Raw genomic sequence first — 24716 nt, forward strand, 5'->3', positions numbered from 1 at the left:
GCAATAAACAATAATTGAGCTCCATGCAATTCCGTTAGGTTGGATTCCCTGTATCTGTTGATGGTTATCATTTTCTCCACAAGAGGGCACAGTAAATCACCAAACGATTGGGAGCACCTCACTTTGGATAGCCAGGGCTGTGTCAGCCCAGTCAGGCTATGATATGTCCAGCAAGCTGTCACATAGCTTGGTTGGGTTCCATACTGCCTATTATTGCATATTTGACTCAAAAATGCAGACTTGATTCATATGGACGAGCTAAAATAATGTTTATTGATAATTAGCGCATATTTACGATTCTTAAAATATAGTCATATAAATAAGAATGATCTAACATTTACAGGTATGATTTGGAAGGTAAGGCACAGCCACTCCAGAACTAGTGATATCACACACCACGCTGTCATGGCAAGTGCAGTGTCAGTTTGTAACATGTAGAAACCAACAAGTCAGAATCATTATGAACTTTCAAAATATAGCAGTGAGCGGGCAATTGGGAAACCCGGAGTTCAAGGTCAGAGGCTGGGCAGATGTTGGGTATTGCAGTTACCCGGAGCGTTGCTGTTATTTGACATGTATTATGTAAAGCTGCGCTGCGGCAGAGATTGCAATTTTGATGCAACTCCAACACTAGTTAACACCACTTTTTCTGTCTCCCCCTCCTCTCCCGAAGATGCTGACTCTGGGGTACAGTTCCCCCGGATACTGACCCTCACTGGGGTACATTTCCCCTGGGTGCTGACCCTCACTGGGGTACAGTTCCTGGGTGCTGATACTGACTCTCACTGGATACAGTTCCCCGGGTGCTGACTCTCACTGGGGTACAGTTCCCTGGATACTGACTCTCACTGGGGTACAGTTCCCTGGATACTGACTCTCGCTGGGGTACAGTTCCCCGGGTACTGACTCTCGCTGGGGTACAGTTCCCTGGATACTCACTCTCACTGGGGTACAGTTCCCTGGATACTCACTCTCACTGGGGTACAGTTCCCCAGATACTGACTCTCACTGGGGTACAGTTCCCTGGATACTGACTCTCGCTGGGGTACAGGTCCCGGATACTGACTCTCACTGGGGTACAGTTCCAGGATACTGACTCTCACTGGGGTACAGTTCCCCGGATGCTGACTCTCACTGGGGTACAGTTCCCTGGGTACTGACCCTCACTGGGGTACAGTTCCGTGGGTGCTGATACTGACTCTCACTGAGGTACAGTTCCCCGGATACTGACTCAGTGGGGTACAGGTCCTCAGATACGGACTTTCACTGGGGTACAGTTCCCGGGGTGCTGACTCTCACTGGGGTACAGTTCCCCAGATACTGACTCTCACTGGGGTACAGTTCCCCAGATACTGACTCTCACTGGGGTACAGTTCCCCGGATACTGACTCTCACTGGGGTACAGTTCCCCAGATACTGACTCTCACTGGGGTACAGTTCCCCAGATACTGACTCTCACTGGGGTACAGTTCCCCGGATACTGACTCTCACTGGGGTACAGTTCCCCGGATACTGACTCTCACTGGGGTACAGTTCCCCAGATACTGACTCTCACTGGGGTACAGTTCCCCGGATACTGACTCTCACTGGGGTACAGTTCCCCGGATACTGACTCTCACTGGGGTACAGTTCCCCAGATACTGACTCTCACTGGGGTACAGTTCCCCGGATACTGACTCTCACTGGGGTACAGTTCCCCGGATACTGACTCTCACTGGGGTACAGTTCCCCGGGTGCTGACTCTTACTGGGATACAGTTCCCTGGGCACTGCCTCTCAGTGGGGTACAGTTCCCCCGATACTGACCCTCAATGGAGTACAGTTCCCCGGGTACTGACTCAGTGGGATACAGTTCCCCAGCTGCCAAGTGCATTTGGAAGCTTGCTGATTGGCCATTCTTTATGTGCGAGCTGGACAGCGAGGATCTGCAGACTATTCAGCCATGGGGGGAACATCAGTATGGCCCAGTTTTCTCACTGTCTCACTTTCCAGCAAGACTCACTGGATAACGATCGGGAATGGGATTCCTGGCTGGATGTTCCCCACCCTCACCCCTTGGTACTGAGGCCAATTTCAGCCCCTTGTTGCTGCCCCGACTGAGATCAGATACAGATAACGCCGCACCGATTGGGATTTACATCAAGGACCTTCCTGCTCTGTACGGTTCAGTAACACACCACAGAGCACCTTTACTCACTGAGCCTTTAGGATGCTCTTTCATTATCCGTAATTCCCGAAATCCCACAGCAAGATCAGACCGAATCTCCATTTTGTGCCGTTTAAACAGGTTTTAAACAATGGGCCAGAATTTGCTGTCAAACGGTGCGGCTAATGGCACTGGCTGTTATTTATGGGGAACTGGTCCAACAGCTTCAGGCGAGGAACAGAGGCGTAGGTAAACGCGAATATCCAAAAGTTGCTGTCCGGGTTGTGTGGTTCCGCTATAAGTTTCGCGAAAAGGGTACTTCGTCCTGAGCCTCCCCAGTTTGTTTTCTTGCTGGATTTGCCCATTAAACTGGCCATAGAAAGTTAAGTCTTGTCATTACAAGCGCAAGTACTCTGCTAATAACGTGTTAATTCTAATGACTGATAATCAACCTCTCTGGCACTGAAAATTAACTGTTACAAGTGTGGCGTCTCACTCCTTCAGGTGTAGAATTTTTTGTGGAGTTTAAAAAAAGTCAAGTTTGAATTTTTTTAATCTTGCGTTTCCTTTCTGCCTCTTTTCCCCTCTCTCTTAATCCAATCTTTCTTCCCCTCTCTTTATTTCTCTTTCTGTACCTGATTTGTCAACCCCTATAATTCACCCGTCTTCTCAGCTTTCCGCTGTGTATTTCCCAATCCTTCAATCTGATTGGTTAAGGAGAGACCCCCTGGCTTTCCCTCTTCACTCAGGCGCCCTCACTGCACTGTCACAACTTTGTGGGCAACAATGTGCTGAGCTGCAGGGTGCAGGGGCAAGTCTCGCTCATGGTTTGGGGCCGTTAGATGTCATGTTGCAGCACATTCTGGCCCAATACGTTGTGATGGAATGCTGCAGAGATGTTGATAACTAAGCTGTACTCTCCCCGAATTGTCACAATAGACAATTGTACATATTAATATTCTCTTGTCTACCGATAAGTTCAGAATGTGTAAGAAATGCCAGTGTGTATTAATTAACCCGAGTGATGTTTGGCCTGAAGGGAGGCATTGGAGTTTAGCCGTTACACCAACCAGGCCCTGTAGGGGGCAGAGCAAACACACAGTTTGCTGCCTCAGTTAATATTGGTTAATACTTCCTGGAACACAAATGCTTCCATGACCGACGCATAAGTGCATCTTTTATGCAACTATGTAATCAGCTTATTGTATGGTCAGTGCATGTTTGTGCTGAGACAGTGTGTAAAATGACAGTGGGTAACACACTCGCCTCTGAGTCAGAAAGTTGTGGGTTCAAGTCCCACTCCAGGGACTTGAGCACAAAAGAATCTAGGCTGACATACTTGTCGGAGGTGCCATCTTTTAGATGGGACGTTAAACCAAGTGGACGTAAAAGATCCCATGGCACTATTTTGAAGAAGAGCAGGGGAGTTATCCCCAGTGTCCTAGCCAATATTTATCCCTCAATCAACATAACAAAAACAGATTATCTCATTATCACATTGTTGTTTGTGGGAGCTTACTGTGCACAAATTGACTGCCGTGTTTCCCACATTACAACAGTCATCATCATCATCATCATAGACAGTCCCTTGAAATCGAGGAAGATTTGCTTCCACTCTAAAAGTGAGTTCTCAGGTGACTGAACAGTCCAATACGGGAATTACAGTCTCTGTCACAGGTGGGGGAGACAGTGGTTGAAGGAAAAGGTGGGTGGGGAGTCTGATTTGCTGCTTGCTTTCTGCATGCTCTCGGCAACGAGACTCGAGGTGCTTAGGGCAGTTTTTGGCCAGGGACTCCCAGGTGTCGGGACTACACTCCAAAAGTAATTTATTGGCTGTAAACATCCGGTGGTTATGAAAGGCGCTATATAAATATAAATCATTCTTTTTTCTTTTTAAAGGACAAATAAGTCCATTTGGTAGGTGGACAGATTAATGCATCAGGTTAGCAGTAGGTAGAGGCAGTTTCTGCAAAGCCAAAAGAGGCAGAGCAGAGGAGTGACCCACTGCCTAGAATAGGTTTGGTTTGGAGGCTTCAGCCTCTCAGAATGGCTTCAAGTGAAACCTTTTGCCCCGAGCTGTGACTCCTCCAGCTAAAGGCAGACCTTGCAATCTGAGCATGTGCGGCCTGTAGAATTACCCAGGATGCAGCAGTCACATCGAGTCAGCCAATTGCTGAAATGTTTCTCCAGCCTCGGGCCCAGTTGTGTTTTTTAAAATTATTTAAAGAAAAAGTAGAGAGCAAATTTTGGCAGTATTATTCAGGGAACGTTTACATTGAGTATTTTTTGTGTGTGGGCAAGAGAGAGAGATCTGGGCGCCATTTTGGTACGGAGTCCATGGTGGTTGTAGCTTTTGTTTGTGCATGAATTATAAATGCTCTATTATTTATATTTCTCAGTGGAAAGTCTCATTCTGTCTCTGTCCAGAGCAGTTTGTGTGTTGCAAAGGATTTGAACTTTCAGCCCACGGCGTCCTACCCTGAGAGTTCTTCCACTGCCTATCTCCCTTTACTGATCTCGGCTAGACCCAGCTCCGACACCAAGCTCCCGAGCTTCCCTTTCTCGGCTCGTTGCCAATTTCCCACCTGTCTCTGTGAAGTGTCTTGGGACAATTGTCTTGTGTTAAAGGCTTTATGGAAATGTTGTTGTGATAGGAGTGTAAGCAAGGTGAGAGAATCCACACTCTGCCCAGGGAGAGGCGAAGATAGTGAAGGCCATCAGAAAGCAAACTTAAATCCTTCCAGATATTTGAACAAAGTGTAATGTTGAGGTTCAGTCAGTGAGTGCGGGGAAGTGAGTTTTGACTGAAGCCACATTCCAGTCATATAAATACATTTCCTATTCTTACATTAGATAACTATTCACATCTCAATTGTAAACAGGTAGTAATGTCACTGCTCCTTTCAGCTACAGGGAGCTTGGCACATTTTGCACAGCATATTTCACACCATCGGAGATGACTAGAAGTGAGTTGTGACGTAAAGGTGTGGGATCCTGCGTTTGATGAACGGTTGCAGGTTGCGCTCAAGAGCGTCATAGTTCCGCTCGAGTTCACGCTGATACTCCAGCTGCTCAGACGTGATCAGGCTTTTGTTTTTCTTCAAGGCATCTTCACATCTGCAATAGACAGGAGAGGAACAAGGTAACTACAATATAAAGAAAATAAAGACTTGCATTTATATAGCGCCTTTCGTGACCACTGGACATCCCAAAGCGCTTTACAGCCAATGAAGTACTTTTGAAGTGTAGCCACTGTTGTAATGTAGGAAAAACGGCAGCAAATTTGCACACAGCAAGCTCCCACAAACAGCAATATCATAATGACCAGATAATCTGTTTTTTAGTGGCGTTGATTGAGGGATAAATATTGGCCAGGACACCAGGGATAATTCCCCTGCTCTTCTTCGAAATAGTGTTATGGGGTCTTTAACGACCACCTGAGAGGGCAGACAGGCCTTTGATTTAACGTCTCATCTGAAAGATGGCGTCTCTATCAGTGCAGCACTCCATCAGCACTACACTGGAGTGTCAGCCTAGATTTTTGTGCACAAGTCACTGGAGTGGTACTTGAACCCACAACCTTCTGACTCAGAGGTGAGTGTACTACCCACTGAGCCACAGCTGACACTTATGGACTATGGGCTGGAAATTGTGGCCCGAAAAAAAAATTCTGAACCTACCTGCTGGCTCCCGGGCTTCGAAGTCTTGGGGTCTTGGGCCTGCAGGAAGTAGGCTTGCGTAAAGACCCACTGATCCCAGGGACGCAGGCAGTTCGGAAGCATTTCTGGGATCATGTGGGCCAGGTCCTCCAATCAGAAAGGAGGATTCCTCATATGCTTATGCGTATTCCATTTACGAACGGAATCCCCAATGGCATATGAGGAATCTCTAAATAATTTGCACAAATGGAATAAAAATAAATGTTCCCATTTTCAAATTTAATTAAAATTCTTTTAATGAAGCATTTAGAATAAAAATTTAATTTTTGAAATATAATTTTAAACATTTTATTCGGGGTCAAAATGTATATAATGTTAATTTTAAATGTTTGTGGATGAGTTTTTAATTAAAATGTTTTAAATTTAACATTAACCCTTAGGCTGGTGAAAGCAGGCCCTACACCTGCTTTTACCAGGTGCAAGGGTTTCGATGTAACGAGCAGGGTGGATAAGGGGGAACCAGTAGGTTTTGTGTATTTGGATTTCCAGAAAGCATTCGATAAGGTGCCACAAAAAAGGTTACTGCACAAGATAAGAGCTCACGGGGTTGGGGTAATATACTAGCATGGATAGAGGATTGGCTAACTAACAGAAAACAGAAAGTCAGGATAAATGAGTCATTTTCCGTTTGGCAAACTGTAACGAGTGGAGTGCCACAGGGATTAGTGCTAGGGCCTCAACTATTTACAATCTATATTAATGACTTGGATGAAGGGACCGAGTGTAATGTAGCCAAATTTACTGATGATACAAAGATAGGTGGGTAAGCAAGTTATGAGGAGGACACAAATAATATGCAAAGGGATATAGATAGGCTAAGTTATTGGGCAAAAAAATTGACGGATGGAGTATAATGTAGGAAAATGTGAAGTTATCCACTTTGGTAGGAAAAATAAAAAAACAAATTATTATTATGGGGAGATTACAAAATGCTGAGGGATCTAAAACACAAAAAGTTAGTATGCAGGTACAGCAGGTAATTACGAAGGTAAATGGAATGTTGGCCTTTATTGCAAGAGTGATGGAGTATAAAAGTAGGGAAGTCCTGCTACAACTGTACAGGGCATTGTGAGACCACTTCTGGAGTACTGCGTACAGTTTTGGTCTCCTTATTTAAGGAAGGATAAACTTGCATTGGAGGCAGTTCAGAGAAAGTTCACTAGATTGATTCCTGAGATGAAGGGGTTGTCTTATGAAGAAAGGTTGAGAAGGTTTGGACTATACTCATTGGAGTTTAGAAGAATGAGAGGTACTCTTATTGAAACGTATAAGATTCTAAGAGGACTTGACAGGGTAGATGCAGAGAGGATGTTTCCCCTTGTGGGGGAATCTAAAACTAGGGGGCATAGTCTCCGAATAATGGGTCGTTCATTTAAATGGGGAATGAGGAGAAATTTCTTCTCCCAGAGGGTCGTGAATCTTTGAAATTCTCTACCCCAGAGAGCTGTGGAGACTGGGTCATTGAATATATTTAAGGTGGAGATAGACAGATTGTTGTACGATAAGGGAGTCAAGGGTTATGGGGAGTGGGCAGTGAAGTGGCGTTGAGGCCAAGATCAGATCAGCCATGATCTTATTGAATGGCGGAGCAGGCTCGAGGGGCCTAATGGCCTACTCCTGCTCTTATTTCTTGTGTTCTTATGTTCGTGGGCAGTTGCTGGGCAGTAGTTGGGCAAATAGCCCAACTCTGCACCAGTGAAATTATTTTGTGGTCGGTTCGTATGATCTGTCAAGGCGAACCTGGACAGATCGCAAGTTCTGGGTTTTCGAGCAGTCATGTAATAGAAGCATTGAGGAAAGGACACAACTTGTATTTATAGCTCACCTTTCATGACTTTAGAACATTCCAAAGTGCTTCAGAGACAATAAAATACTTGTAATGTAGGCAAATGCAGTAGCTAATTTACGCACAAGCAATGAGAGAAATAACCAGATATATGTTTTTTTATCAGAGTAACTATTTGTACTAAGTTTCCCTTCTGTCTCCCAATGGATGCGCAGAAGCGAGAGTTCAGACAAGTATCACCAACTCCGCTTCCCCCCCCCCCACCCCCAGTGCAATTCCTGCTAACCCTTTTCGGTGCATACGTCCAACACCACATGACCTCCACTGAGCAGCTGAATGCATCCACCAAGCCTCCCACAGCGCCGGGGAGAGCGGGCGGCATGTGGAGAGAGTGAGAGAGAGCTTGGTGGTGGGGGGTGTGGGGGGGGGGGGGAAGAGAGAGAGCTTGGGGGCGGGGGGGGGAGAAAGAGAGAGAGAGAGAGAGAGCTTGGGGGGGGGGGGAGAGAGAGAGAGATTGAGGGTGGGAGGAGAGAGAGAGAGCTTGGGGGCGGAGGGAGAGAGAGAGAGGGAGAGAAAGAGAGAGATTTGGTGGGGGGGGGGGAAGAGAGCTTGGCGGGGGGAGAGAGAGAGAGAGAGTGAGAGATTGGGGGGGAGAGAGAGAGAGATTGGGGGCGGGGGGGGAGAGAGAGAGATTGGGGGGGGAAAAGAGCGAGCTTGGGCAGGAGAGAGAGAGAGTCTGGGAGGGCAGGGGAATTGGAGGGGAGAGAGGGAATTCAGAAGACGGATCATGTTCTTCTCCCTGGTGCATGCAAGCTCAGTGCGTGTGTTACAAGGGACATCGTTGGGGTGGATGAAATCCAGAAGTCACGACACTGTCACTATTCACTTCATACCTAATAAACATGTTAACAAGCTGCACACAATGCCCCATCTATGTGGGGGGGGGGGGTAACGCCTTGCGCTTGGGTACGGGTTTTCAGTTGGGGGAGGGATGCACTTGGGCTGGGATAATGGACTTCGGCTGGAAATTGGTGGCTTTTGGGGAGATCTATTCTCTGGCTTCTGAAATCAATAGATCGAATTACAAGTTGGAAATTCACTCAGAACTTGGGCTGGGCAGTTCCAGTTACACATTCCAGAGGAACTTCAGGGTGTGGCTTATCCTCCAAGGGGACCAATCAGCAATAGCTCTGGAGAGCCAATCAGAGAAATGGCTGCATTTCAGTTAGTACAAATAGACGCATTCTTTTTTTATACAATGTTGGTTGAGGGATACCAGGAGAACTCCTCTGTTGGTCTTTAAATAATGCCATGGGATCTTTTATGTCCATCTGAGTGGGCAGATGGTGCCTTGTTTTTAAAATGATCTGTATTTTCAAATCCCTCCATGGCCTTGCCCTTCCCAGGCCTGTAACCTTCTTCAGCCCTGCAAACCTCGGACGTCCCTGCGTTCCTCCAATTCTGGTTCTTGCTCCACCATTACTCCACCATTGATGGTCGTGCCTTCAGCTGCCTAGGCACCAAGTTCTGCAATTCTCTCCCTTAATCTCTCTGCATCTCTACCTCTCTCTCCTTTATGATGCTCCTTAAAACCTACCTCTTTGACCAAGCTTTTGGTCATCTGCCCCAATATCTCCTTATATGGCTCACTGTCAACCTTTGTTTGATAACGCTCCTGTGAAGTGCCTTGAGACATTTTACTACCCTAAAGATGCTATACAAATGGAAGTTATTGTTAGTTTAACAACTCGTCTGAAAGATGGCACTTCCAACAGTGCAGCACTCCCTCAGCCTAGGCTCTGCAGTGGGTCTTGAACCCACAACCTTCTGACTCAGTGGTGAGAGCACTGCCAGCTGAGCCAAGGCTGACAAGCAAAGGACGTGTGAGTAACTGAGGCAGCGGGAAGCCTAAGTAAAACGGGAGCGATGAAAAACCTGGAGAATCAGATTTGAAATTTAAACAGAAGATACTGGCAAAATACAGCGAGACCCTTTTCATCATTCCTTCTGACCTTCTGCACTCTGACCCTGAGCAGTCTGTCCTTAGCTCCACGGTTAAAGGGAGGTAGCTGGGCTTGTCCAATGAAAAGGGAGGGCTTGGTAGATGAATGTGGGTTTCATTAACCTCACCTTCATTGCGGGAGGGGAGTGGGGTGGGGGGGCCGGGGGGCAGTGTCTATCGTGACATATACATTATTCCCAGAATAAACAACAGGATCACCCAAGCTTCAGCTGATTGTTCCAGGAATTGTGTCTGAGCACAGGACTATAAATGAGGAAGTGTTACTGCACTCCCAGAAACCCCGGGCTCCTTACCGTTTCAGAAAGTCTTTGAAGCAGATTCGGAGTTTGTTGTGGTGTCTGAAAAGTTTTTGATCATCAGGAATTTCAGACAGAAATACTTGAGCTACCTCTAAGGGACCCTGCAACAAAAATCCACAAAATACTGGCATTTAGCACCTGCTCTGTGTGTTATACGCTGGTCCATCCATTGTACCACACTGTGTTATACCCTGACCCGTACCACACTGTGTTATACCCTGTCCCTGTACCACATTGTGTATACCCTGTCCCCAACGTGTTATACCCTGTCCCTGTACCACACTGTGTTATACCCTGTCCCACACTGTGTTAGACCCTGTCCCATACCACACTGTGTTAGACCCTGTCCCTGTACCACACTGTGTTATACCCTGTCCCATACCTCACTGTGTTAGACCCTGTCCCTGTACCACACTGTGTTATACCCTGTCCCATACCACACTGTGTTATACCCTGGCTCTGTACCACACTGTGTTATACCCTGTCCCTGTACCACACTGTGTTAGACCCTGTCCCATACCACACTGTGTTAGACCCTGTCCCTGTACCACACTGTGTTATACCCTGTCCCATACCACACTGTGTTATACCCTGGCTCTGTACAACACTACGTTATACCCTGTCCCATACCACACTGTGTTATACCTTGGCTCTGTCCTTGAACCGCTCTGTGTGTTATTGCTTGGTCCTGCTCCCTAATGCACCTTTAGTTAGTGGGTGCTATGTAAGATGGAGGTTTCACCTCAGTTAGAGAAGTGTACCAACTTCAGTAAATAGAATCACAATCTCAGCATCAGTTCGTGGGGTTTAATTTTTTTTTTTTTTTTTTGAAATTCGTAGCCAATCGTTCCAATTCTTTGTCAAATCACAAACGCCAGAGGTCACCTTGGGCCCATTCAAGGATCACTCTGCGCCAATGCTCTTAGCCAAAAGGCCTAGAGCCACTGCACCGTTCCTGGAAGTACTGGGGTTTAATGAACTACAGCAGGCTCAAATCACAACCCTATCTTGTAGAACATCAGCAGCCTCCTCAGTCCCACTTCCCTGAAGCTCCCCATTACAGCAGATGTGGCTAAATATATTCATGTATTGATGGTAAGCCTTAGCCTCTATTCCCATGCCCCCCACCCCCGATGAATGCACAGACCTGATTGACGGTGGTGCCCACAGAGCCTTGCAGCACCATCTGCAGCATCTTCATGTTGGGTGGGTTTTCACTCGTCGCCTGTGCCAGCTCATGTGTCTTCTTCTGCATGTCCTCAATCACAGCTTCAATCGGCCTCAGGATAATCTGCAAAATATGGAATATCAGCTGGAATCCAACAGAGCGTGCAACAGAGAGAGTGATCTGGGCAACTTGCAGCAAATCATCACCTGGTCAAATCCCAAAGAGTTATTTTTGTATTTATAATCCCCCCCAGCCCCACCCCACCCACCCTCTGCTGTGTGGGAGGTCAGGTGACTCAGGTGGCAATCCTGCCCTGTTGCTGCACAATATCTGATGAGGCAAACTCTCGTTTCCTCTCGCTGAGCTCAAGTCCAATGGGCCAGTGCCCTGACCGACAGGTTGGGTCCAGGCTGGGTGAGCAGGGCGAAGCTCGTCATGCATGGTAAACTGCATAGTTTTAGCAAGTTAAACTCCTGCTCACACCTGGGGGGGTCCCTAACCCAGTGACCATTACTGCTGCAAACTCTGGGCTGAAGTTTAATAGAAGGAATTATTAATATATTAAAATCTTACACCTGCACACAGCTCCTGTCTTAAACCTTTCTTCCTGTCGCTATGTTTTTGTCACACTTTTGTGCTAATTCTTTTCACCATCAATTCCAATGTCCGCATTTATACTGCTGACTATGTCACCTTGGCATGCTTTAAGTACACCTCCCTGGCATCACAATTTTACGTCTCAAGGCCCCTCGACCCGTGCTACAGGGAAATCCCTTTGCTCTAATCAACTGTGCTTGTGTGTTTCCCAAATTGCTGTAAGCTTTGCTATTTAACTATAAAATAAAATCAACGGTAGTCCCTCAGTACTGCGCTGGAGTGTCATCCTAGATTTGAAGTCTCGGATGACCCAGAAAACCAGGCCAGACAGAGAAAATGGAGAAATGGGAACATGAAACAGGATGCACGAGTTTACATTCAGGAATTCTGAGTTCATCAACTGAAACCAGTATGAACAAATTCAGTGAACTTGCCGCTTGCCATGTTTTGTTATATTTCCAGGCCAGGTGTGCTGTGCTGTACTACAGAGCTTGAAGTTTAGCTCCTCCCCCGAGAGGCGGATTATCCAGCCCAAGGCATCGGATCACTGCTGCCCCTGCCAGCACATGACCGCACTCGTACAGCAGAGAGTTTCATTTCACATTCATTATATTAGACGTCGCATTTTCTCCTTGTCTGTTGTCCGATGATTAGCAATGGGGCTGGTGCCAGAGGATTGGAGAATTGCAAATGTTACACCCTTGTTCAAAAAAGGGTGCAAGGATAAACCCAGCAGCTACAGGCCAGTCAGTTTAACCTCAGTAAGCTTTTAGAAACAGTAATCAGGGACAAAATTAACAGTCACTTGGATAGGTGTGGATTAATTAAGGAAAGCCAGCATGGATTTGTTAAAGGCAAATCGTGTTTAACCAACTTGATTTGAGTTTTTTGATGAGGGAACAGAGAGGGTTGATGAGGCCAATGCGGTTGACGTAGTGTACATGGATTTCCAAAAGACGTTCGACAAAATGCCACAGAGAGTAGTGGTGGACGGTTATTTTTCAGACTGGAGGACAGTACACAGTGGTGTTACCCTGTTTTTCTTGATACCTATTAATGACTTGGATGTGGGTGTAGAGAGCACAATTTCAAAATTTGCAGACGACACAAAACTCAGAAGTATAATGAACAGTGAGGAGAGTGATAGACTTCAGGAAGATGAAATGGGCGGACATGTGGCAGATTAAATTTAATGCAGAAAAGTATGAAGTGATACATTTTGGTAGAAAGAATGAGGAGAGGACATATAAACTAAATGGGAGAGACCAGGGGTATGTGTGCACAAATCATTGAAGGTGGCAGGGCAGGTTGAGAAAGTAGTTAAAAAGGCTTACAGGATCCTGGGCTTCATAAATAGAGGTATAGAGTACAAAAGTATGGATATTATGATGAACCTGTATAAACCACTGGAGTACTGTGTCCAAGACACCACACTTTAGGAAGGATGTGAAGGCCTTAGAGAAGATGCAGAAAAGATTTACGAGAATGATTCCAGGAATGAGGAACTTCAGTTACGTTGATAATCTGGAGAAGCTGGGGTTGTTCTGCTTAGAGCAGAGAAGATTGAGAGGTGATTTGCTAGAGGTGTTCAAAATCATGAGGGGTCTGGACAGAGCAGATAGAGGGAAACTGTTTCGATTGGCAGAAGGGTCAAGAACCAGAGGACACACGCAAGAAAAAATTATTTTACGCAGCGAGTGGCTAAGATCTGGATCTGAAAGGATGGTGGAGGTAGACTCAATCTTATCTTTCAAAAGGAGTTGGATAAGTATCTGAAGGAAAAAAATTGCAGGGCTATGGGGAAAGGGGAGTGAGACTAGCTGGGAGCTGGCATGTGCTCGACAGGCTGAATGATCTTCATCTGTGCTGTAACCATTCTATGTTTCTAACTAATCTACCTTTTCATGCGTGGCATCTGTACAGATTCTCTGTGTCGCTGTAATATATATAGCTTCACGCAGTGGACTACTGTGGCATTACAGCCATTGCTGTTTATATCAATAAAGAGTAAACAAGTCACGTGACTGGCTTCCTGAAGTTATTAGCCATCTTAGAGCCTGTGTGTTTGTGAGGTCGTACTGAAAACATAACATTTGCGATGAGGATAGGATAATCGGATAACCTAGCTGAAATTTTTGTTGGTGGATGATTCAGCCAACTGACAGACAGACTTTGAGAGCTTCTGTGTTTTAACAGCTAAAAATCCAAGGTAAATTACAAGCATACTTGGCTGAACTGCCAGAGTCCAGCTGGCTGCACCTATAGGAAATGCGACCATGAAAGTTTCGGAGTGTATGTGGAGCGGCTAGAAATGTTTTTCACTGCAAATAATATCATCGACATCCCCAATGATGAAAACCATAACCGGGTGGTGTTGGAAAGACAATGGGCTATTTTCTTAACTGAAGCAGGGCCCGAAGTGTATGAAACTCTGAAAAATTTGCTTATGCCTGTCAAGCCAAAGGACACATCACTTAAGCAGAACAACACTACAGTCCTGAGCCCCTGGAAATTGCTGAAAGTTAACATTTCAGAATACAAGATGAGTTAACTGAAGAAAGTATGTGAGTACATGGTAGCATTAAAAAAAGCTATCTATTCACTGTCATTTCGGAAACTTTCAGGACCGAGCATTGCGTGACCGCTTTGTTTGTGGGATGAAAAATTATGCAATCAGAAGAAAGTTATTGACAACTCCTAATTTGACTTTTGATTTAGCTTGTCAGCTATGTCAATGGACATGGCCGACCAATATTCCCGAGAATTTCATACCATTTGCAGTCGTCAGACAACCGAGGTGCTGGTTAAAAGTAAAAGGCAGTTGGGCCCCAAGGTCTCAGCAACTGGCCAAGGTAACAGCACATTGAAGTCGTGCTATCAGTGCCTGGGACAACACATTGCTCAAAGTTGTCCATATGTGAAGGCAGAGTGTTTCTTCTGCAGGAAAACTGGGCATCTTGCGAAGGCATGCTGACTGAAGGGTAAACCAACTTTCATAGCTATAAGTAGAAATCTCCAGAGACTACATAGCATGGAAGAAAAACAACAGGATGAGGAGGTTTTAGAGCTACACATCAGGAGCACGTGGGTAACTAACAGCAATTCGAAAAGTATCATCATCCACGTAGATGTTGCTGGAACCAAGATACCCATGGAAATCGACATCGGTGCATCCATGAGTGTAGTACCGGAATCGCTATAACTCGACAAATTGCGTGATTTCCCATTGGAGAAATCGTAGAACTGCAAAGCTACTCAGGAGAGAACATTCCTGTGGTAGTTGTATCATCGTACCGGTGAAATACAAAGATCAATTTCAGAGCTTGTCTCTATTAGTAATGACAGGAGACAAGCCTGCCTTACGAGGAAGAAATTGGTTGGGATCTCTGAAGCTGGATTGGAGTGAGATTTTTCGTGTTGAAACGAGATTTTATCAAAGGATGATGTCATCAAGAAGTATCCGAAGGTGTTCTGAGAAACAGGCAGTCCAATCCAAGGCTTCAAGGCGAGTGTCAGGGTACAGAAGGGCGCTAGACCAGTTTACTGCAAGCCACGTCCCATACCATATGCACTCAAGGAGAAAGTTGAGCAAGAACTCAAAAGACTAGAGACTGAGAACATTATCTCTAAGATAGATCTACATAATTGGGCTATACCCATTGTTGTTGTACCCAAGTCCAATGGTAAGATAAGGTTGTGTGGTGATTATAAAGTAACCGTAAACCAGGTTCTCGAGGATAATCTCCCCAATACATTGCCAAATAAAGAAGATTTGTTCACAACACTGACAGGTGGTCAGGTCTTCTCAAAGTTGGATCTTATGAATGCCTACTTACAACTTGAACTAGAAGAGAAGAGGAGAGGAGTCCATGTCATGCTTGACTATAAATACTCATCTAGGTCTATATCAATTTAATAGGCTACCATTTCGAGTATCTTCCGCCTCTGCCATATTCCAAGGAGCAGGAATCAGATTTTGCAAGGTATTGAAGGGATAATATGTTATTTAGATGACATACTAATTTCAGCACCAAACAGGCAAATTCATAACAACATATTGAATGAAGTACTCAAACGGCTAGAGAAGCACAGAGTACAAGTGAATGCTCACAAGTGTGAGTTATTTCAAACCTCAGAGGAGTACTTAGGGTACAGAGTAGACAAAGATGGTTTACATCCAACCAAGGGAAAGCTGGATGCAATCAAAAATGCATCCACTCCCAAGAATGTCACTGAATTTCGATCATTTTTGGGTCTTTTGAACTATTATGGAAAGTTCCCACCAAATTTGGCTACAGTACTATATCTACTGAATGAACTATTGAAAAAACAGATACATTGGAAGTGGTCAGAAGAATGCAACACAGCATTCAAGGAGTGTAAAAGCCAATTGGTAGAGAGCACCATGTTAGTTCACTATGACGTATCTCAGGACACTTCTTTGTATGGAGTTGGAGCAGTGATCTCTCATGTACTATTTAGTGGGGAGGAGAGACCAATTACTTTTGTTTCATGCACTCTCAGTAACAGCGAGTGCAATTATGTGCAAATCGAAAGAGAAGCGTTGGCATTAATTTTTGGGGTCAAGAAGTTCCACAATACTTCTATAGTCGTAAGTTTACCATCGTTACGGACCATAAGTCCCAGAGAGCAATCCTCCATCCAAAGTCCCCAGTTCCAACATTAGTTGTAGCCCGAATTCAGAGATGGGCTTTGATTTCATCAGCATATTGACTACAAACGATCAGCTGATCACAGTAATGCTGATGCTATATCTAGATTGCCTTCCCCATCACAAGTTACACCCGATAGGGAAGAAGTGTTCTATTTTTCTTATATTGATGAACTGCCAGTCACAGCTGAATAAATTAGCAGAGCAACTAAACGTGACCCAGTTATGTCAAAGGTGTATGATAACATTGCAAATGTCTGGCCAATCCAGATAACAGACAAAGATACACATCCATTCTTCATTCATAGAAATGAATTATCAGTCGATAAAGATTGTATCATGTGGGGTGCAAGTGTGGATCTACCACATAAATTCAGGTCCAAATTATTTGGAGATCTTCATGACTAGCATCTAGAAATGTGCTTGACCAAGAGTTTTGCACACAGTTACTTATGGTGGCCAGGTCTCGATAAAGATATAGAGTACATCGTCAGTCAGTGTACGACATATCAATCGGTAATCAAGAAACCACCATCAATACCATTACAGCCATGGAAATGGTATCCCATGGTGTGACAAAGGTTACATATCAGTTTTGCTGAGCTAGAAGGACAATAATTGTTCATTGTGATTGATAGCCATTTGAAGTGGGTCGAGATGTTTCCAATGCAGAAAATAAGAACAAGTAAAACATTAGACATTTTGCAAAGATTATTTTCTTCATTTGGTCTCCCAGAATAAATTGTTTCTGATAATGGACACAATTTTGTTCAGAAGAATTTGCACAGTTCATGAGCAAAAATGGTGTGAAACATACCAAGGTTCCACTGTACCACCCTGCTTCAAATGGTGCAGCAGAGCACACTGTACAAATTGTAAAATGTGCCCTCATCAAACAGATGTTGGATCCAAATCCAAAGAAACGACAGTTGTCATTGGACCAAAAATTTTCTAATTTTCTAATTACGTATCGTAATACTCCTCATAACTACTGGTAAAACACCAGCAGAATTGTTTCTCCAACAAGAGCCACGAATCAGATTCTCATTGTTAAAACCAAACTTGGCACAGTCCGTAGAAGAAAAACAATTAAGACAGAAAGAGAATCATGATAGAGGTAGAGTAAAAGAGAGAAGTGTGAAATTAAATCAGAAGGCAAGAATGAAGAACCATCACCATAAATGGTTAAAGTGGTTACCAGGAAGAGTGGTGAAGATATGTGGTCCTCGCACATATTTGCTCAAGATGTTTGATCATGGACAGGTTAGGTTTGTTCACATTGATCATGTTTTACCTACAGACGTGGAAGAAATTGAAGGTTGGAATGATTCGATTATTTCTGACTCATCAGATAGTTTTGATACAAATAAAGTACCAGTAGCGTATCCTACATCAAATGTACTGGAAACCAGAGCAAGTGAAAGTCATAATTTAAGTCTGAGTCCGTGTCAGGCAGACAAACAGTCTGGAGTTAGAGAGAATTCAAATGTAAATCAAGGGCATCCCTTGGAGGAAAACTTTCCTCAGGATCAGTCTCAAATAAGTCTAAGTTTGACATTATGTTTGGAAGGTTCTGTTCAAGAGTGAAGGTAACCTCTTCGAAACAGAAAACAAGTGGTTAAGCTTGATTTGTAAATATGGCAAAATAAGTCCATATCACATGCAAGTTATGTATGATGATTGTTTGTTATAATTACTTCTTCATTAAGGAGGGAGAAGTGTAATATATATATAGCTCCACCCAGTGGACTACTGTGGCATTGCAACCATTGCTGTTTACAACAATAAAGAGGGAACAAATCACGTGACTGGCTTCCTGAAGTTATCAGCCATCTTACAGCTTGTGTGTTTGTGATGTCGTACTGAAAACATAACGGTTCACTCCTCACCTTTATCGTTGAGGTTTTATATTTTAGTGAGACGCACCCTCTCCAGTTCACTCCATACATCGTGTAGTTGCCAGCGATGATTCACCTGCACCTACCGGGGACTTCCCACCAACCAGGGAGCACAAATAGGCTGCTGCGTTTCCTACATTACAACAGTGACTACACTTTAAAAGCACTTCATTGGCTGGGAAGCGCATTGCGATGTTCTGAGGTCGTGAAAGGCGCTATGTAAATGCAACTCTTGCTGAACATAGTACAGAAGAAGCCAGGAGAAGTTTGACTTGCACTGGTTTTACGGCGCCAAAAGCTTGACACTTTCCGGAGGATGACAGCGGGAGGTTTGTGCCAAATTCGGCATCGGGCCACATTTAGTTAAACCAGGGAGCTGTGGACACCAAATCGGGTGTCGCAATGATGCTCGCCGGTCAGGGCCTGAGGAATTTTGGCCAGCTCCAACAACCAGCAGGCCAGCGAGGGGAGGTTGGGTACCAAACAAGGTGGGAGCGGATCGGGGGGGCGCCGATCATGGGCTGGCTGCCACAGAAGTGAAACTATAAAAAAAGATTTCTTACCTTTTTGGGGCCTGTTGGTTAGGCTGCTGTAGACCCAGAACAACCTGCACACGCAAGCTCCGCCCATTGAATAATTAATTTTGCATCAGGGTCCTACAACTGGCATTAGACGTCTTGCATGTGGAAATTGGGGTCTATCACCTATTTCAGGCAGGTGCCCTGGACATCTAGAAGTAACCAGCTTCCTGTTTGGCAGCTGCCACACGATCAAGGGGGCTCGCAACCTGACATTTGTCAGCCCAATGGTAATTTTTTTTGCCCAAAATCAGGCGGAAGCATATTCAATATTCCCCCCACCACCTTTGTGTCTTATAAAATAGAATTAAACTTGGTACTACTCAACTTTCCCCCTGGTGGCTCACTTTGGGGTATATGAATCCCTTTTAGTGATAATAATTCTCCCCTAACATGGAGCAACATGTTTGCTTTAATTGCCTGGTTTGCCAGAATGGCTGTGTCACTCAAGGCAATAGACATCACCAACTGGATTATGTGAAAAGTGCCTCTAGCTGAGTCTCAAAGTGCTGCAGCTGGCCTGAGGAGCGGTTCAGTATGTCTTTAACTGTGTAATGTTGGGACCGGATTATACAATCAAAGTGGTTCGAGGAACAGGCAGCTGCACTGAAAGGAATGCCCCCACCACCTCCCCCTTCTCCTGCCTCTCCCCTCCCCCCACGCCTGCTCATTCTAATAATGAACTTACCTTTCCAGGGCCACTTGGGCTCTATCGCTATTGAAGCTGGTTGGAGACTACTTAGTGCACGTTCTGACCAGTTCTATCCTAAAATGGCAATCTGATCCCTATGTAGGGCATAGGATCCTGATTTGCATATTAAAAGGGACCTACCGCCTGTAACAGGCAGATGCTTCAGCCCTCCAGTGAAAGGCCCCTCTGATATTGGTAGCGGGCTGTTCGTTGGTGTTAATGGGGCAGGAGGTGGTGGGGACACTCCTTTCAGTGCAGCTGCTTGTTCCTCGAACCACTTTGATTTTAACTCTGTTTCCGCCACATTAACACCAATTTTGAGCCTCTGAGTCAGAAGGTTGTGGGTTCAAGTCCCACTCCAGTGCAGTACTGAGGGAGTGTCACACTGTCGGAGGTGCTGTCTTTCGGATGAAACATTGGCTGTAAAGCACTTTGAGACGTCCGGTGGTCATGAAAGGCGCTATATAAATGCACGTCTTTCTTTTCATTATCCCTATTGGACATACCTCTGTCCTTGAAGGTTCTGGAGAAGGAAGGCCAGTCGACACATGCATTTGCACCTTCGATGCGCTACTGGTTTGGGATTGAAGAGCCACCACAGGCACACTGGGCTGAATAGTTTCCCTCTCTGCTGTAAAGGTCTATGGTTCAATAGTTTTCCAATGATTGAAAGTTTTATGTTCTGAGGAGCACTCCATGAATGTGATGTTTCTTTGTGGTTGTTTATATGGGATCCACGCGACTCAGTGACATACAACTAAGACAGCAAGTGTGGTAGTCCAGGTGTGAAGGAAGGTTTATCCAGCACTGGCAGAGTCACTGGATGAAAGTATTCTGAGCAGCTGTAGTGTATTTTTACCCTGAACTTTTAATATTTCTGTTTGAATCACCTCTCTCTCTCTTGCTTTAAGAAGCTTTTTAAAACCTATCTCTTTCACCTGTCCTAATGTCTCCTTCTTTGGCTCAGTGTTTTTGTCTGACTACGCTCTTGTGAAGGGACATTTTACTACATTTAAATAAATACACACACCCATATAAACATAAACACACTGCGTTACAAACACACAATCATACAAATACACACACACATAGACGCACAATGGGTCAAAAATCGCGGTCTCTACGGGCGCGTACGATGTGCACATGCACCCAGAGACCCAGCAAGTGCCAGTTCTCCGCGCACAATGCGCATGCATTGAAATCCAATATTTGCAAACTGTCAGCATTTCTTTTGACAGTTCCAACGCATCACCGGGAGAAGGGCCTTCGCAGGCGGAGATTTTGGCTATTTACCCAGCTCCTGCCCAGCTAATGTCCTTCAAACTCTTACGCCTGGTAAAAGCATAAGGCCTGTTTTTACTAGCGTAAGAGTTTTAAAAGATAGAAAAATAAAATGTCAGCAATAATTTTTTATATTAAAACCCTGTCCATTAAGGTAAATTTAATGTTACCCCTATTAAAACATTTCAAAAACATTTTTTTTGTCTAAATCATTTAATTAAATTCAATTTCAATTAATTTTAAATATGTGAAGTGTTTTTCTTATTTATTTCAAATGTGTGTGTGTTTTTAGGGGTATCCCCATTCACAGAAATGGTAATCTCCATACAAATGGAACTCATTGTTACTGTGAATGGGGATACGCCATTTTCATTGGTTAATCCGGCCCAGGCTGTACATACGCTCCTGGAATACTTGGGCCCCTACGCTGGACTGCACAGCTAGGCCTTGGAGCACAGGTCTACGTTCCTCTGGGACCACCAGGTATTTTCGTTAACAAAATTTCGGTCGGAGGCATCCACCCATGGGAAGCCTCCAACCACAATTTTTGGCTCAATATATTTTCTTTCTGATTTCAAATGCCTTAATACTTAATATTTGCTTTCTGTTTCACTTCCATAGTTAACTACTGAACCACTTGCCTTACACCCACCCTGGATATTTTGCTCGGTTACTGCCCCGTGATCTAGTCCGCAGTTTAACCCGATGAGATTGCCAGCTCACAATCTACATGTGGTATTTTACAGCAACACAGAGAATCCTTTCTTTAAAAGCATCATTTTTAATTTTTCTTCTGACGCCAAACACACATGGCCCCTGAACAGCATTTAAATAAATTATACTTGCATTTACATTGCTCAGTGTCACATTTACAAGTCTGGAATTGCTTCATGTACAGTTAATTAGACTGAAGTGTAGTGACTGTGGCTATGTAGCAAACACATCAATATGTGCACAGTAAAATCCCACAAATAGCAATGGGATTTGGCGGGCTTGGCTGAGAGAGGAATGTCGGCCAGGAGCCAACTCTCTTCCAACAGTGCCATGAAATCTTTAATGTCCACTTGGACCACCAGAGCAGATAGATCTTTAATGTCGCATCCAAAATATGGTATTTGTGACAGTGCAGCACTCTCTCACAACTGCAAGGAATGTCAGCCTCATTATAAGCTCAAGTATTAGAGTGGTTGGAAATAGGTTGAGAGGTAGGAGACAGGAAGTAGGGATAGAGGGTACATACTCTGATTGGTGGGAGTGACAAGTATGTTCCCCAGGGATCTGCAGTGGGCTCTCAGTTTTTCATCGTACTTATCAATGACTTGGATGAAGAAAGAGTCATAGCTCTTGGTTTGCAGATGACATGAAGTTTGGAGGTACAACAAGTAGTGCAGATGGGAGCAGGAAGTTACAAAGAGACACAGACAGATTAAATGAGTGGGCAGAACTGTGGCAAATGGAGTTCTATGTGGGGAAGTTTGAGGTCATCCACTTTAGATCCAATAAAGACAAATCAGAGTATTTTCTAAATGGTGAGAATCTAGGAACTGTGGAGGAGCAAAGAGATTTAAATGTTCCTGTAAAATCACAAAAAGCTAGTGCACACGCACAAAATGCAATCAAAATGGTCAATGGAATGCTGGCCTTTATCTCAAGGGGACTGGAATACAAAGGGCAGCAAGTGATGCATCAGTTGTACAGAGCCATGGTCTGTCCCCATCTGGAGTACTACATTCAGTCTGGGGACCGCAACTTGGGCACTCCAGCTCAGAAAGGATATATTGGCCCTGGGAAGGAGGCGGGGGGGGGGGAGGGGGAAGTATAACACAGATTCACCAGAATGAGACTGGGGCTTAAAGGGTTAAATTATGAGGTTCCGGTTGTATAAACTTGGCTTGTATTCCCTGGAGTGTAGAAGATTGAGGGGTTTCAAATGATATAAGTATTTGATAGGGTGGATACAGAGAAACTATTTCCTCTGGTGGGGGAGTCCAGAACAAGGCGGCAAGGTCTTAAAGTTAGAGCCAAGAAATTCAGGAGTGAAATCGGGAAGCACTTCTTCACACAAAGCGTAGTAGAAATCTGGAACTCTCTCCCCCCAAAAATCTGTGGTTGTTGGGTCAATTGTAACTTTCAAGTCTGAGATCAATGGGTTTTGCTCGGTAAGGGTATCGGGTGATGTGGAGCAACGGTGGGTGAATGAAGTCGAGGTGCAGATAGATCAAGCATTGATCTGACTGAGTGCTGGAACAGGCTCGAGGGGCAGAATGGCCTCCTCCTGTTCCTATGCTCCCACGAGTAGGGCTGCAACTCACATCCTTTCTGACTCGGGTACAGAGAGCGTTAACAACTGAGCCAAGCTGACCCTTGCGTGTGGGAAGCCCGAGACGGCATCACCTCACCTCCTGCTTCTCTATGATACTGATCCTGGTCTTCACGTAAGGGAAAGCGTGCAAGGTGGTGAGGATGGTTTTACGTTTATACTGCTGGCTGAGCTCCCCGTGCGCCCGGCCGTTCAGTGTGAATGGCGTGCTGTAGATGAACCGCCGCAAGTTAGAATTCCTCTCGTAGTTGCCCACTCGGTTCTTTAGCTCGTAGTCTTCAAAGTAAGGCTCAACGTAAGTTATCTGTAGGTAGGCCTGCAAAGGAAACAGTGTTTCATTCGTTTAATCATTTCCTCGTGGAACTCACGTTATCCAGCACTTTCCTCCGAGTCATGGGATCAGCAGCAGTAACCCTGGCTGATTTTAACCCTTTCTACCCCAATGGCACTGAGGCCAATTGTGCCCCACCCCCACCCCCACCCCATTGCCACCCTGGCTGAAATCAGCACAGACCAAGAATGGGTGAACCCAGGATATTCCTGATCTGTGTGGCTCAGCTCCTTATTGCCATAACTAGTCGAGCCAGAGCACGGAGCTTAAACATTTCCCCTGCTCGAGGCTCTCGCTGGATCTGTACAACCACACCTCACAACATCGTAATAAGAACGTAAGAAACAGGAGCAGGAGTAGGCCATTTGGCACCTCGAGCCTGCTCCGCCATTAATAAGATAATTTCTGATCCTCTACTCAACTCCACTTTGTACACTATCCTCATATCCCTGGATTCCCTTATTATCCAAAAATCTATTGATCTCTGTCTTGAATATACTCAAAGACTGAGCCTTCACAGCCCTCTGGGATAGAGAATTCCAAGCATTCACCACTCTCTGAAGAAGTTTCTCCTCATCTCAGTCCTAAATGGCTGACCCCTTACTCTAAGACTGTGACCCCTGGTTCTGGATTTCCCAGCCAGAGGAAACATCCTCCCTGCATCTACCCGGTCAAGCCCTGTAAGAATCTTATATGTTTCAATGAGATCACCTCTCACTCTAGAGAATACCCTTGGAGACAACTTGGACTCTAGAGGAATCAAGGGATATGGGGATAAGGTGGGAAAGTGGAGTTGAGGTCAAAGGTCAGTCAAGGAGCCGAATGGCCTATTCCTGCTCCTAATTCTTATGTTCTATGAACTCCACATCTCCTAATGCCTCTGCTCTATCTGTACACAGACCATCCCCCACACTGCCGCAGTGCCCGTCATCATCATAGGCAGTCCCTCGAGTCGAGGATGACTTGCTTCCACGTCAAAAAGTTCACAGGTGTTTCAATGATGGACCCTAAAATTCCAGGTCCGAACTAAATCTTGAAGGGTGGAAGATGCCTGTGCTTGGATTTTTTTTTTTAATGTGTGGTGACCGTTGCACACCAGAGCTAGGTCTTGGTCCAGTAGCAAGGGTTAACCAAGACGACTGGAGATCAGCTCTGCTGCATGGACCTAGTGCGCACACATATCGCAGTGTGGGCTGACCCGTGCTGCC

At 45.0% G+C, this 24716-nt stretch overlaps 1 protein-coding gene across 1 annotated transcript in view; it reads right to left on the reverse strand.

The window, feature by feature from the left end:
- Nucleotides 1–5101: 5101 nt before the first annotated feature.
- LOC139228641 (dedicator of cytokinesis protein 7-like) overlaps nt 5102–24716 on the reverse strand; it is a 265121-nt gene continuing 245506 nt past the window's right edge. The window contains exons 43-46 of the mRNA XM_070859854.1: nt 23257–23493; nt 11120–11263; nt 9967–10073; nt 5102–5262 (exon numbers count right to left, since the gene is read on the reverse strand). Coding sequence (XP_070715955.1) covers nt 5106–5262; nt 9967–10073; nt 11120–11263; nt 23257–23493 — 645 coding nt within the window. The 3' untranslated portion in view covers nt 5102–5105. The remainder of the gene's footprint in view (nt 5263–9966; nt 10074–11119; nt 11264–23256; nt 23494–24716) is intronic.

The sequence above is a fragment of the Pristiophorus japonicus genome, chromosome 18 (assembly GCF_044704955.1).
Source record: "Pristiophorus japonicus isolate sPriJap1 chromosome 18, sPriJap1.hap1, whole genome shotgun sequence".
NCBI classification, from domain to species: domain Eukaryota; kingdom Metazoa; phylum Chordata; class Chondrichthyes; family Pristiophoridae; genus Pristiophorus; species Pristiophorus japonicus.